This window comes from Melanostigma gelatinosum, assembly GCF_949748355.1.
Source record: "Melanostigma gelatinosum genome assembly, chromosome: 10".
Lineage (NCBI taxonomy): Eukaryota > Metazoa > Chordata > Actinopteri > Perciformes > Zoarcidae > Melanostigma > Melanostigma gelatinosum.
The window spans coordinates 15,233,266-15,247,282 of record NC_136643.1 but is presented as its reverse complement, the minus strand read 5'-3'; the positions used below and the strand labels follow the sequence as shown (position 1 = coordinate 15,247,282).

Here is a 14,017-nt window from a genome sequence, read left to right as displayed (position 1 = left end):
TTTGCCTTTCCAGAACATCTGCAAGACTACGCAGACAATGTATAACACAGAGCACTCATAGAAGCGTCACTAACTTTCTGAAATCGGCCAGCAGTTTGAGCATATCGTCATTGGATAGCTTGTTGTTGTCCTGTCTGTACAGAGCTGAGAAACGAGCACTTTTGTCAAGCGTCCCTGAAGCGTCTTTAAACAACGGCCTGCAAGAAGTAAAAGAAGAGTCAGGAACATTTCTATTACCCTGAACGCACCTGTATGAACTGTTTGAATGAGCTAAAGTACTTGGATGATAATGTTTCATTTGACAAAGGAAAGACGATTTACAGTCTAGGGCTGCATCTCCCAATTATTTCCATAATTGATTAATCAATTAATTAATCTGTTAAGGCCAAGGTGACACCCTAAAAAATATTTACGCTGATAAAAAACAGAGAAAGGAGCAATTTTTTACATTGTTGAAGCGGACAGAAGACAGAACAGACACTTAAAATTCTTCATTATTAAAAAAGACAAAGTACCTTGCTGCCCAGGCAAAAGGCATCCTGTACTGGCCTAACCGGCAACATGCCAGCTTGGCATTTTTCAGGACCTTCTGTGCCACCTAGTGTAAAACAGGAACACAGTGTGAGTTGAGCGTCATCGCACAACCGCATTTGTACAGCCAAAGTCAATGCTTGTGTTGAGCAACTGGTCGGCGCTTGAAAACAAGGACGATTATCTGTGCATAATGTGGAATAATCTGGCGGAATCTGCTGAGTCCGGGGGAACGTGCTGCCTCGTGCAGAGGACGATGAAGGTTCACGGGTGGGTCAGTACCTTGGTGGAGTCTGAACTCTTCATGTAGGGCTCGGCACAGTGGTTGATTCCCCCCTGAAGCACCTTCTCTATGCGAGCCACCAGGAAGATATCTGGATGGGGGCATGTTACCGAGAACACTCCCTGTGGAGACGGCGAAAATGTTCGAATTTCCTTAATGTTAAACATGTATTTGACATCTGAAATGATAGATCTGAATATGAAACAAGATACACATTTGAACGGGAGAGTTGTTGAGCAATCACAGACATTCATACCCCCCTCAGGATGTATCGTAATAGCTTTGGTGATCCCCTGACTTTTCCTCTAACGCCATCATCATGTCTACGACCAAATACCTGCACAACTAATTCCCCTCAAAACATTCTCATCAGCCTCAGCTTTACTCTGTGTTTAAATCTGATTCGCAAAGAAATATGGTACACATGGTAAACATTATACCAGCTAAACATCAGCATGTTTGCATCGTTGTTAGCATGCTGACGTCAGCACTTAGCTCAAAGCACCACTGTGAACAGCGCAGCTTCACAGAGACACTAGCATGACTGTAGTCTTATTTGTTTTGATGTCATTTTGTTTTGAGGTATTCTCTTCTGTATTTTTACCTGTCTTGGATACTGCATGGCTGCCTCTGGCACTCCATGGACCAATCGTTGCCCCTCTGGGTGGGTGTCCCCTCCCCCGTTCATATACTGACTGGTGTTACTGGGCACCATGCCCCTTACAGAGAGGTGGTTTAAGTCCACGTGGAAGTCAGAGGAGATCTTCCTGCCACTCTGGATGTCGAACAGTGACAGGGTGACATAAAATGGCTCCACCTGGAGAAGAAGTGTAACAATGCTGCGTTGGACAGATGATGCTGAGGATCGTTTAAAGAGTCCACTTAAATGGGCGCTTCAGCAGGACTCTGACAGCAAATGTAATGCATCACTCAACCCTCTTACTCGGCCATCCTAAATAATTAACAACACTACAGGCAACGTGCACAGTGTTATATAGTTCCACATCTACACTAAACTACATAAAAAAAAGACATATTCACAAAGATAAACGTCATCTTACAGTACTTCGAGATGCACCAACAGAGAGAGCTGGTTGAACACGATTCAAAGTGTGTGTGCGTGTGTCATGTCAGTGTGGAGTCTTGTTCACTGACTCTTTAATAGACACTTTCTGTTCGGAGGGACAGCAGGACATCAGGCTCTATTATACAGATTGCTCACCATGACTGAGCCTGGTGCCTAGTTGCTATGCCAACAAGAGTCCTTCAGCAGCTCGAATAATGACGGGAGTCAATCCGGCCGCTCTACAAAAGCATCTCATCTGTCTTCAGTCAGCTGGATAATGACATTTCAGTTATTTAGGGCCCAGTGTGTCTTACGTTTGTGGTTGGTCCCTCCTCGTTCTCAGCCACGCAGCTTTGCAGGTTGAACGAGAGGTCATTGCAGTTCACCAGGACACGCTTGCCAAACTTCTCCTCAAACTGCTTCACATCCGGCTCTATTCCTGAGAAATCTAGTTTCTGAAGACAGCACAATGGAAGTTATCACATTCCATTAGGAAGTGTTGGGTGTGATCTCATTACCACGTGGACATAAGTGAACTAAAATGAGCTTTACATTTAATTACCTGTGTGTCAGGGTCCAGCGTGAACAACTTCAATCTGGTCTCGTTCCTCATCCTAGACTCGATATCTCGTGCGCTCTGAGGAGGGGAAAGGCAGTTTCGAAATTCAAGCCACATACCGTCTGAAACATGAGAAACATCGTCTGGGAGATTTCCAGTCAGTTGGTTTTATCATGTGGTACAAGCATTCACTTCAGTGCAGCACACTGTAACCTGTCAAACTGTTTCCCAGTTATCTGATACAACCAGTTTCCATGCACATATGGCTTTGTTATTGCGTGCCGCTCGGCAATGTAACAGCATGAAAAGCTGAATAAAATAAAAAAAAGCGTCTGCCACCTGTAAGTCATCAGTCAGTAAATAATTTAAAAAATGTTTCTATCCGAAAGAAATCTTTATACTCTTGATGCATGTGTCATTATGCCAAAGCAAGAGTCAGCTTTTTCCACTACTGCATATTTGCAGTTTTTTGGGATGAAACGCAATGACAAGAGGTCTGTGTTTAATGTCAAATCAGATCCACAAAAACAAATGAATGACTGAGAAATCAGGTGTGTAACCAGCAGCTCTTTAATCTAAATCCAAGCCACATGTTTGTGGCTAAAGAGGCCCTCTTCCTCACAACTTCAATGAGGAACACAGACTTAATGCTGCAACTCCATGTGATGATGTACCGAATGTATGAGCACCCGGCTGAGAAAGTAGGACCTACCTGAAAGCTGTCCATGCTGCCAGAGGAACTGTCGGACTTTCCAAGATCATCATCTAGAGGGAAATGGAAGACATCATTGGATGCAGGCCACAGATAGTTGAGCATAAACAAAACACCCCCTGCATTGTTAAACACCCTTAATCGCTTACTGACATGTCAAAGATCAGTCAACAGTCACTGTAACTGTACAGGAATCAGTAGGATTGAGATGAAGATACAGCAGGTCTTAATGGCATATTTATTAAAGCTCAGAGCTCTCCTCAAGAAGAATCGTGTTTTTTCCTCTCATGCATAGCGTGATTAATAAAACCTGAGGAGTTAGGGAAGATTAGTGGAGCATTTTGTGCAGAGGCATTGAAACTCTTTCCTCCGTGGCTTAAGCCTCCTATGGGACAGGAGGGGAGTATTGAAGGCCTGGGTGGTCTGGTATCATATCCCTACGCTACACCACAGCGCCAGGAAGAAGTAGAGCATTGAGAGGATGATGGTGTGAATGATCCTCAGGTACATACAGTACAACAACTGGTAATGATGAGTGGATTTACTGGATCTTCATGTGTTTAGATAGAACAACTGAAGGTATTTTTCATCTTAGTGCTTAGTTTAAAAAAATATTACAATGGTAGCTATTCTAATCAACTGCATTCCTTAAAAACTGAAGATGGTTTATACAATTTCGGGGACTAAAACAAATTTTTTTCATTTAAGATTATCCTGTTAAGAATTTTCATGATGTATTGTTTCACCTGTAAAATATTAGTGAAAACTGTCCAACACAATTTCCCGAACCCCAGGCTGACGTCCTTAAATGTCTTGTTTTGTCTGAACAACAGTCCAAAGCCCACAGATATCCAGATAACAATCAAAAGACTCAGAAAACCAGTCAAATCTAAAGTGTCAATCCGAAATTCTGGTTGATTTAGAATTTCTATTTGAGAAAAAGCAGTCTTTATCTCAAGTGTTTTTCTTGATACATGAGCTTTATCTTTTCAGATTTGCTGATATTATTGACATATTTTTGCCGGCGCGACCACACAAAAGCTGCTTTTGTCTGATATATTTGAGTCTGCAAAAAATATTTCTTAATTAAACCAGATATGTTTCTCCAAGACTATGAAAAACAAAAATCATTTCTCATCATGGACTTGGATAATATTTTGACAAAATAATATTCCATTTCATATTTGTGTTTCTTTGGGCGCTGGAAAAATATGGACCGACAGACGAACACACACCGTCGTGAATGTCTCCGTTCCTCTTCTCCTGCATGGCAATCTCAAAGCTGCTGTGCAAGATCTTGTTGAGTGTGTTGATCCAATCCTCCATCTCTCCTTCACTGTCTGAGGCCAGCAGGTAGGTGCTCTGATCCTGCATCTTCAGCTCAAAAGCAAACCGCCGAACCTTGTTGTTCTGCTGCCACACAAAGAAGAAAAAGAGGAGGATGAAAAACGTATAAAGAGTCAAACTTGAAAGCTCAAAGTCTTTTTGTTGTCAACAAAAGGTAGGTTTCATGTTTTCCAAGTGTGTTGGTATCTGATGATTCATTAAATACTGTGGACATGGCAGGGCGAAAGGAACGTTTCATCTTGCTGTCCAAAGCTAACATCTAACAACTACCAGCTCATCAGAAGGCAGTAGGTTCTTAGTTTTATGATCTAAATCAGAGCTGGATCCACTTTATTTCTACCACTTCCCTTTAGTTTGAGCCTGCAAAAACATAAACTAACAATATTTTGGCGTAAAAATGACAATGTTTAGCTCAAAAGATCACTGTTTCGGAAAGAGATGGGAGGCTAAACCCAGATTTAATTTAACTTCCACAGAAAGCAAATGGACAATGGGAGTTAGGGAGAGACAGATTATTTCCATCTGCGTAACAAAGCCTGAAGCTCTGCCAGGACCACAGCAGAGACTTCTCTAAAGTGAGACGGAGCTGCTGAGTGAAGTCAACAGAAAATGAGCTGGATCTGCAGCACCGAACTATGACCTCAATGATGTCACGATCCAATCTGGGCTTTTCTTTATTACCGCCCATTCAGAGCCTATAAAAGCTGATTCAGCTGCTGATACATAGCGTTATAATAAAGTATTCAAGCTGTATCTATTTTGTTAAATATGGAAGTCATCTCATTGTTGTCAGCAGTCAGTGGACTGTTATGCTGTGGTTATCACTGTAGCTGGCCTGCGATGTTGAAACAGCAGAGTGGGAGTGATAGGGAGGGAGACAGGCTGGGGGAAAAAAACAAGAGTCTTGATAAACAGACTTAATCATCCGATAGGTCGGGAGGACCGCTCTCCGTCTTCTGGACAACAAAGCTGCACACACCCCCTCAGGGAAATGAGTGGGAAACCAGTCAAAATCATTTCTAAGATATTGTTAGCAGCTGTATTCTTAGAACAGTGAAGACAAGAAGAATTATGTTGAAAGGAGAAAAGAAAACCCACAAATCACAATTATCTGTCGTCTTTTTTTTTTTTTAGCACTTTTGCTCCATGTTATTACACTACAGGGTCCGCTGATCACCTCATTAATATGTGGCAAATGCTTTGTGTGTTTAAGCACATGTTGGCGTCTCAACAAAGCGCTGGAGCAGCTTGAGCCTCAGTATGATGTCGATCCACATGTCACGACAGCTGCAGAGTTAAACATCTGCAGTTCCACTCGCAGAGCACTGGTGGAGTCTCAGTCACATGATCATTGAGACTCCAACAGAGCAGGAAACTCATCAACTGTACGTGATACACAAGAGGCTGTGCATTGCTCGATTGCACTGATAAACACTCCAAAAATCTAAAAGCATTCAAACACCATGTGTTACCCTCTCATCCTTCTACATTGTGGCCTGATGACTCTCCCCCTCTACACATGATAGGAATCAGACTGTCCTGGAAAATCACTCAACCGATCGATCTGATTGATGCCAGCTGGGTGCTTCATCAGTAATATCTGTTTCTTTCCATCTATTGAGATGGTAGACAGATGATGATGATGCACCCCAGTGAGTCTTGACCTACACTCAGATGCATGCACGTGGCATTGATCGTGAGGCCGATGGAAAGTGCAGGGAAGTGAGACCTCAGCATTCACCTTGTTTCACCAGCTGAGAGTCAGCAGTAAAGCATGACCTCGGGGAGGAGGGAGCTCAGGTTTCAGGGAAATGAACAGCATAGGGTCTCTCAGATACTTTTCAGCAGCAGCCCATCGATGTTAGAGAAATTTGTGGTGAAATTTTGCCTGTTGTTTGACTTGAAGCTTACGTTTTACCCTGCATGTTGGAAAGTACGTTTACTGGGAAAGGAATTGTGAAGAGGAAGTAGCCATGTTTGTATTCTCACTGTATTTCCAGCAAATGGCATTTTCATTCCCATGATGCACCAGCCCACGGGATATCCCTTTTGGCAAAGCAGGCAATGGTTTACTCAGGGTCATCGCAGTTCAACGATCACTGCCTTCATGCCAAAGATACTTATTTTAGATCGTACCTGAATAACACCCATGCAGGAGTCCAAGAAAATGGTTCCTTTGGGCTCTTTGGAGATCTTCTCATCCTTGTAGAAGTTTAAATTATGAGAGCCGTCCCCGAGCTGGGTGAGATGGAAATATCTCCTCTTGAACGACTGGAAAAAAAGAAAATAAATAACTTTTAATTATTGGGAAAAAAATGGTCATAACATTCAAGTCCTTTACACCTTCTGCATGAAACAGTATACAGCCAGTAACAACAATTCCTTTCTTTAAAAAGGCAATGACTAAACCAATAGATAGATGTAGAAAAAGATAGCATTGTCTTATGCTGTACAGATTGTAAAGTCCTTTGAAGTATTGTGGGTGCAACCAATGCTTATTTAAATCTGTCAATCATTTTCCTAATTAATTCAACTTGTCTGTAAAATATCAGAAAACTAAAAAAAAATGCCCATCTTCAAATTGCCAAAAGCCAAATATATAGTTAGTTTGCTATCTAATAAGACAAAGTAAAGCAGCAACATTTCAGGACCTGGAACCAGCAAATGTTCAGCATTTGTCCTTGAAAAGTGACTCAAACACTTAACCTGTCAAACTACCGGTAGCTGCCTGTTGATCGAATAATCAATGAATTGACCGATGGTTTCAGTTTTAAATGTCACCACTGTCTCACCCTCATGGTGACGCTGATGGCATTATTTATGTTGCCTTTATACAGCCAGCCATGTTTGGAAATCCCTCCTTTCTGGGATCCTAGGGAGGCCGTATCCTGCAGGAGACAAAGACACAACATGAGACAATTGAATACACACTGCAAGGGAAAAAGCCAAGTAATCTATCATTGGTTCTGTAACATATACACAAATGTACCAGTGGAGTGAAATCATTAACTACAATTCAAATTCTATTGATGTTGAAACAAGTTGCAATACTTAAATTGGGGCACATTATGGAGTAATTACAGCAAAACTCCATCTCCTGTTTCCAAGAAATTGTCAAAATCAGATACGTTGAAAAAAATGCACGACTAAATGGCAGAGCTGGCAGATTTTGCCAAAAGAAGAATGGGACTTTATTTGGATATTTATGCAGTGAGTCATCATATCCCAGATGGCATTAACACACCCTGCCAAAGCCTCGCCTGTACTGTGCAGAAAACCTTTGATGTTGTGGTTTGAGATGACACAGAGCAGAACCCGATGCAGGTCTGTCTCCGTCCAAACAAGCAGGGAGAGGGACATTAAACAAACCATGACTGATAAACAAAATAAACATCTCCCTCCTCCCAGCAGATACATGACACGAGGACCATAATCATCTCACACTCGTAAGGCGAGTAGCATGAGATCACACACGACCAAACACAAAGCCTCCGTGATCCAACAGCTATCCAGATCTGTAGAAATAAACCAATTAGGGAGTAAAGAAGGAAGATGAGATCTCTATCGTCCTTTAGATCAGCCCTGTCATTTACAGTTACACTTCCCGACTTTGCAAGACTACAGTGAGGAGCTGTACCCCTGATAATTTCACACAATGCGAAAAGTGAATGGTCTTTCAAGATGTCCTCATTCTGGTCCAGCACCACTTTTTCTCTCAGTATAATAAAGCTAAAGGGGGATTTTAAAAGTGCAAGCAGTAATTTGGATATTTTCAACGTGCCTTCTTGTGTGGAGTGATCTAAAACTCATCTGGAAAGGTTCAGTGCCCGTTTATCCCCGTCAATGTCTAGACAACATTCACCGGTCCGCAGAGAGGCAGACAAATCACGGGTTCATTCTCTCTGAACTCCAGAGAACTAAAAAATAATAATAATAACCAAACCAAACATTACGAAACTCCAGTCAGGCAAAGAGAAGGCAAACCAAATCTCACAACCATAAGTTGCACGTGTTCCAAAACACACAATCATAAAGAAAGAGATGATGAGTTCAGATTCTTTTCTTTCATCTGCACAAACAACCTCCCAGTTAAAAGAAAGTCCTGTTCTGTCAGAGGTGACGATGACCCATGAAGACCTGCCAAAAGCTTTCCTCAGTCACAGTTAACTAATACGCAGGGAAAAGAGCGTTGTTTTCTAAAAACCTAAAAGCTCCTAACTGTGTACTTCTGCTAATACTGAAGCACATTTTGTTGGCTATAGGAGGCGCAGTTTGACATCTCAGGTGAGGAGATCATCATCATCATACATCTTGTGAGGGTGCGTGACATTATAGTATGTTAGATAACATTTCAGCCACAGCTTCATATCCTCTCTTAAGACTCAAATCAGCCTTTCCAAAGATAACAAACACACATTTAAAAACACACACACACCCACTCGTCATAAAGGAATTAGAGGGGGATGAAAAGATCTAAATGTTACCTAAAATAATCAGTGTGTAAAAAAAAAAGAGGCAGTTTTGAGACATTGTGTGCCAGCAAAAGTAGTTCAGTCTAATTACACTTAATTCTTTCCATTAAATGCAGCGATTAGACACAAAAATAGCCTTTATCTCTTCAACAGCCATAATGAGAACAGGAAAGGCAAAACTGATGACTGGAATAAGACACGTTTACGGCATGAAGGTTTATTTTCTGGGCGAGGTTTCTAATAAGATGTGATCCTGAGTTAGAAAGTTTAGAAACGCTGCAAATAGACATACTTCATTACTCTGAGGTGTTGATTGGATTGTTTTTTGGCAAATCAAAAGGATGAAAACTCTAGACATAGAAATGACTCATAGACTCACCTCATCTTTGTCGACATCCTCATCCACTTCAAACACATGGACAGCCAGTTTATCGGGCCTGGACACTTTGCTGTAAGATAATAGATGGTCATGAAAAGGTTAACATCGTGTGTACGAACAGATCGCTCCAGGTTAAGGTAACTGCATCGTCTGGTACTGTACAGGCAACTTAAAGGAGCAGTGTGTAGGATTGGGCGGCATCTAGCGATTAGGTTGCAGATTGCAACAAACTGAACTTCTCCCGTGTAGCAAGCGCGAAGGAGAACTACGTTGGTCGACGCAAAAACTCGAATGGCCCTTATCAGCTACTGTAGAAACATGGCAGGCGGTTCCGTGAGGAGGACCCGCTCCGTATGTAGACACACACGGATTCCAAGGTAACGAAAACACAATTCATGTTTTTCAGGTGACTACACACTGAAGAAAACATATTATATTACATTTCTGCTAATAGATTAATGCTCCACGCTGTTCCTTCAACCAAAACATCTGCATTTCTCTGAATTTTAAAAGAATATATCGATTTTTAATCCAACAAATTTATCTTTTGTTGCTAGTTACTTAACACACAAGCTTGTAAATATATTATCTTTACCCATTTCGAAAGGGACTCTTCTTCTTCTACTTTTGATACACTTTTCTGCACTTGAATTCTTAGCACTTGGCGTTTAACAGCATTGTTCAGGCTATTCATGGCAGATTGTGTTTTGCTTTCATTTCAGTTCACTCTGAAAATCTTTCTTGCACATGGTGGTCTGAAGAGGTGTGACTCAGACGTGATGTTTCTTTGCGTTTTCTTCATTTTCCTTGTATCAGTCATTTTGTATATTTGCAGCTGTCTCCAGAGAGTCCGAAAAAGGGCAGGAACTCAGCAAAAGCAAATTCCAGGACTGTTGAAAAGCAGCAGTTGACTGTTCATGGAAACTTTGCTGAGGTGCAAACTGCCTGCTGGTAAATAACAATGTGCCAAAGGTAAGAATCACGTCATGGAGTATTGTTCTAACTTCCCCAGACTGAAAGACAGAACGTTTGAGATCATAAGGTCATTGTCAACTCATATTCTAACATGTTGGTAGTAAAATAGATCGTCTTTGAGGAAAAGGCCGGACCTGATGACACAATCTCCGGACAATGAGGGTGGTTTCCACAGTGACTGCACGCACGCAGGAATTATTCAGTGCACCGTAAAAAGGAAACACTCTTTTGTTGCAGGGAAATAACAATTATTTACACTCTGCGTTTCCTTGTAATTAAGTCACAACAGCATTTTGTCAAAAGGAGGAAACAAAACGGAGACAGTTTGTCTCGGTGAACGGAAAACACAACAAATTGTGAGTGACTGTGTGTGCACTGTGTATTTTAGGTTACCACATTACCTCTGTGTATATATTGTACAGTAGCGCTGAAGTTTTCAACTGAAGACTTACTTTGGAAGCTGTCGAAAGTCTGCAGAATAGTCCTCGTACTTGTAGTTGACGACATGCCAGTCAGATTTGTAGGTCTTAATGCACTGAGAAGACAATGAAAACAAATTAAAGACCATGATAACAGACTGCACAGTGTGTCAACTTTATAAAACACACAGTACAGCGGTACTTTAGGGATGTGTCAAAGTGTCAGAATGTGTCAAAATAACGAGTGTATAACTAGAGTTAGGAAGAATTAAAACATGTATGAAATTCGGTGCTTTGTGTATATGCTGTGTGTATTCACACACGAGGAACGGCAGCGTAACTTCATTGATTATTTCAGAAGCTACGGTTTAGTTCCGTTTCCTCTGCCAACTTTATAAACTAGTACGTTGTTTAAGTGTTTTTAAGTGGTAAGTTCATTTTCTTTCTTCTTTTTCAAACTTGTAGTCTTCAGCCAAAACTGACACAGAAACATTTAAACCTATCCACAAGATGAAAGACTTTCAGAAAGTGTATAATTGTTGATGAATAAAATACAGCGGCTGACAACATATTTTCTTACGGCTCTTTTTAGTTACAAGAAGCACAATCAAAATGGTTGTTTACAACGATTAAAGCCTCTGTGCATGGTCAGCGTACACACTCAGTTTAACCATTCCTTAACACAAACTGGGAGGGAGTGTTACTCTATCTGCCTTCACTTGGAAAGGAGACATCTGTTCATTGTTAGTCAGCGATAGGAGCAGCTCACTGCTATCTATTCTGCAGAACTACGTGCCGTTTACAAGAATTGCCCCGGCAGGGAGATGAAATGCAACCTGATCAGGAGAGCGATCGGAAACAGAGAGGCTCCTGCTGGGCCGATCCCCACAGCTGCCCTGGTGATGTCACACAACACTTGACTGGGACTTTTAGTATCTTTATGACTTCAGAAAAAGGCTCCCTAAAACACTGACTTTGACCTGGAAGGCAAATTACCGCCAGCCAGCTCTGGTTTAAAAAAAGACAGTAAAATAAGTCTGCATGTGCCGGATGGTAAAACACTGTTAACGTTAGCAGATGAAACACTTCCTCTCTCATTTTTCTAGCAACAACTGGAAATAATTCACAATATTTTTGTTTTTCAGTTCCACTGCCATTAAATGACTAAACATGATTATTCTGTGTCGTGGTCTTTTGCTGCCGTTTGACAGCAGATATGCTCAAGACGCCGCACATAAAGACAGCACTATAAACCAACACTGACAGACGATAACCAGAAGTTTGATAAACTTGCGGATTGTAGAAATTAATTGCACTTCATTGTTCCTACAGCTTCTGGCATAAATAGATAATACTGAGGAAATACAGTACAAATAGTCCAGTTCTCTGCAATCCAGCAATGATCTGTATAATGAGTCCGAACACCATTTACGCAACCATTCCTATTCAAAGTTAGATTAATGTCGCTGAAATGAAGGAGGTTTCATGATGTGATGTAGCTTGCTGCTATTATTAGGCCACAAATTCGGTAATGACTCACATTAGTGTCAATATTCTGCTGTAATTTGTCTGTGTGGTTTACGTGCAAGGGATGTACTTTCCTATCCACTTCCTAACCCCGTGTACCCGATTTACAGTACAGGACATTTTCTGCAATTAAAGAAACCGTCTATACTTGTGCAATCAGTTATAGTACTTAAAATGCTTTGTGTTTTTATTTGTATTAATTCCAAGCTGCACAAAATTCCTATCACGATAATAAAAATGACACAGTGTCTTGAATTTACCTGCAGATTTCAACTTTAAAGTTAAATAAAAGCTGTTATTTAGTTTGATAGCAACATCCCAGCTATGTAAATATTGTTAGGTGGTATTTGTTTAGAGTATAACACTTAGAATTTCAACAACTATGCTTCATCAGGACTGTGCAGGTGTGGTTTGATCATATGTGATTGACATCTGTCTGGTATCCAGATTTTGATTCAAAATTTAGCGAAATGTAAATACATGAGATCACATTTTTCCCCCCATCTGAGCTCTCCCCACTTTAGACGAAAACACAAATACAGAAATGTGAAATGTGAAATAACCCAAACTGGCAGGAGAATGTTGTTTGTGTGTAGGACCCCATCGCTAAAGCTAAGAAGTTGATTTATAAAATGTGTTTTCAGGGCTTTCAAATCAGCTTACCTCTTGGACAAACAGACTCTGGGCCTCCCTCTCTGCATTTTCAGGCAATGTAGGGTAGAGAGTTCTGCCTTGCCGCCTCAAAGTTGAAATCTGCAAAACAAAGCAATGGTTCAATTCAACAAGAGCAACAGAGCGAGGAAATCACAACAAACATGACAACATTGTAAAAGTGAAAACAAAATGTGGAAGACATTGCTCGGGCTGGACACCCAGTATTACAGTTTGTGGTCTCAGCTGGACACTCCCTCTGCTCCTGGTGGTCTTTTAAATATTTGTCTACGTTTGAGTAAGGACTGATGTGTTTCTGAGGGTTCAGAGGGGCAGTATGTGAGGGAGGCAGCATGCTTGTCCATACTGTTCAGCTCCAGGAACCACAGACACACCCTGAGCCTGGCTCTCTGCCACTGTTGTACAGCCGCACACTGAGTAATCAGCATCTCAGCACCTCTAATGCCTCGTTTAAGCCTTTCAGTAATGACCAACAGGTTTACTGTGCACCGTAGCCAAGCAGCCGTTTCACAGCAGAACAAGAAAGCTAAAAGCCTACTTCAACAAGACGCGTCGACAGCCATGCTCGCTGCTCTGACATCTCTTAATCATCGTTATAGACAACCAACCAATAAGTCAGTTTGAGCTCAATGTAAAAAGCTGGCGCTCTATTTAAACATGCCCGGAGTAAAATACTGCTTTGTGCAACAACATCACCATCAGGTCTTAGCAGGAGGATTAATTAAAAAATAAAGTGCATTTGACCACAAATAATCCCTTCGAGCAAGAGTGACATGAATACAACCATGAAGTGAAGCAGTTCCGCTGACTGAGTTAAAAGTAAATAAGTGAATTGTGGCTTTGCACGAGTCGAATGCTTGATGATGAGATGGATGCAGAGACAACCTTCATTATATTTTCCCCAAACACATTTTTATTGAAATGGAAAGTGCTTTGAGCAGAAATATGTTCCATGTATGTTAGTTTACGATTCAATTTACCACAGAGCTAATCAAATGAAAGTACTTTGAGCCATAGTGTGGATATCTAATGAAGAAAAAACACGAGTTCAGATGTTGTCTCATATGATAATCAG

At 41.2% G+C, this 14,017-nt stretch overlaps 1 protein-coding gene across 8 annotated transcripts in view; it reads right to left on the bottom strand.

Moving 5' to 3' along the window:
- LOC306783189 (dedicator of cytokinesis protein 9) overlaps positions 1-14,017 on the bottom strand; it is a 69,565-nt gene that overhangs the window by 20,438 nt on the left and 35,110 nt on the right. For 4 of the 8 annotated variants that reach the window (XM_079276734.1, XM_079276738.1, XM_079276740.1 and 1 more), the window contains exons 3-15: positions 12,934-13,023; positions 10,777-10,859; positions 9,350-9,419; positions 7,291-7,386; positions 6,635-6,769; positions 4,387-4,564; positions 3,152-3,204; positions 2,443-2,517; positions 2,195-2,335; positions 1,419-1,631; positions 814-936; positions 516-598; positions 75-197 (exon numbers count right to left, since the gene is read on the bottom strand). In XM_079276734.1, coding sequence (XP_079132860.1) covers positions 75-197; positions 516-598; positions 814-936; positions 1,419-1,631; positions 2,195-2,335; positions 2,443-2,517; positions 3,152-3,204; positions 4,387-4,564; positions 6,635-6,769; positions 7,291-7,386; positions 9,350-9,419; positions 10,777-10,859; positions 12,934-13,023 — 1,463 coding nt within the window. The remainder of the gene's footprint in view (positions 1-74; positions 198-515; positions 599-813; positions 937-1,418; positions 1,632-2,194; positions 2,336-2,442; positions 2,518-3,151; positions 3,205-4,386; positions 4,565-6,634; positions 6,770-7,290; positions 7,387-9,349; positions 9,420-10,776; positions 10,860-12,933; positions 13,024-14,017) is intronic. The other 4 variants (XM_079276735.1, XM_079276739.1, XM_079276737.1 and 1 more) reach the window with 1 other exon arrangement.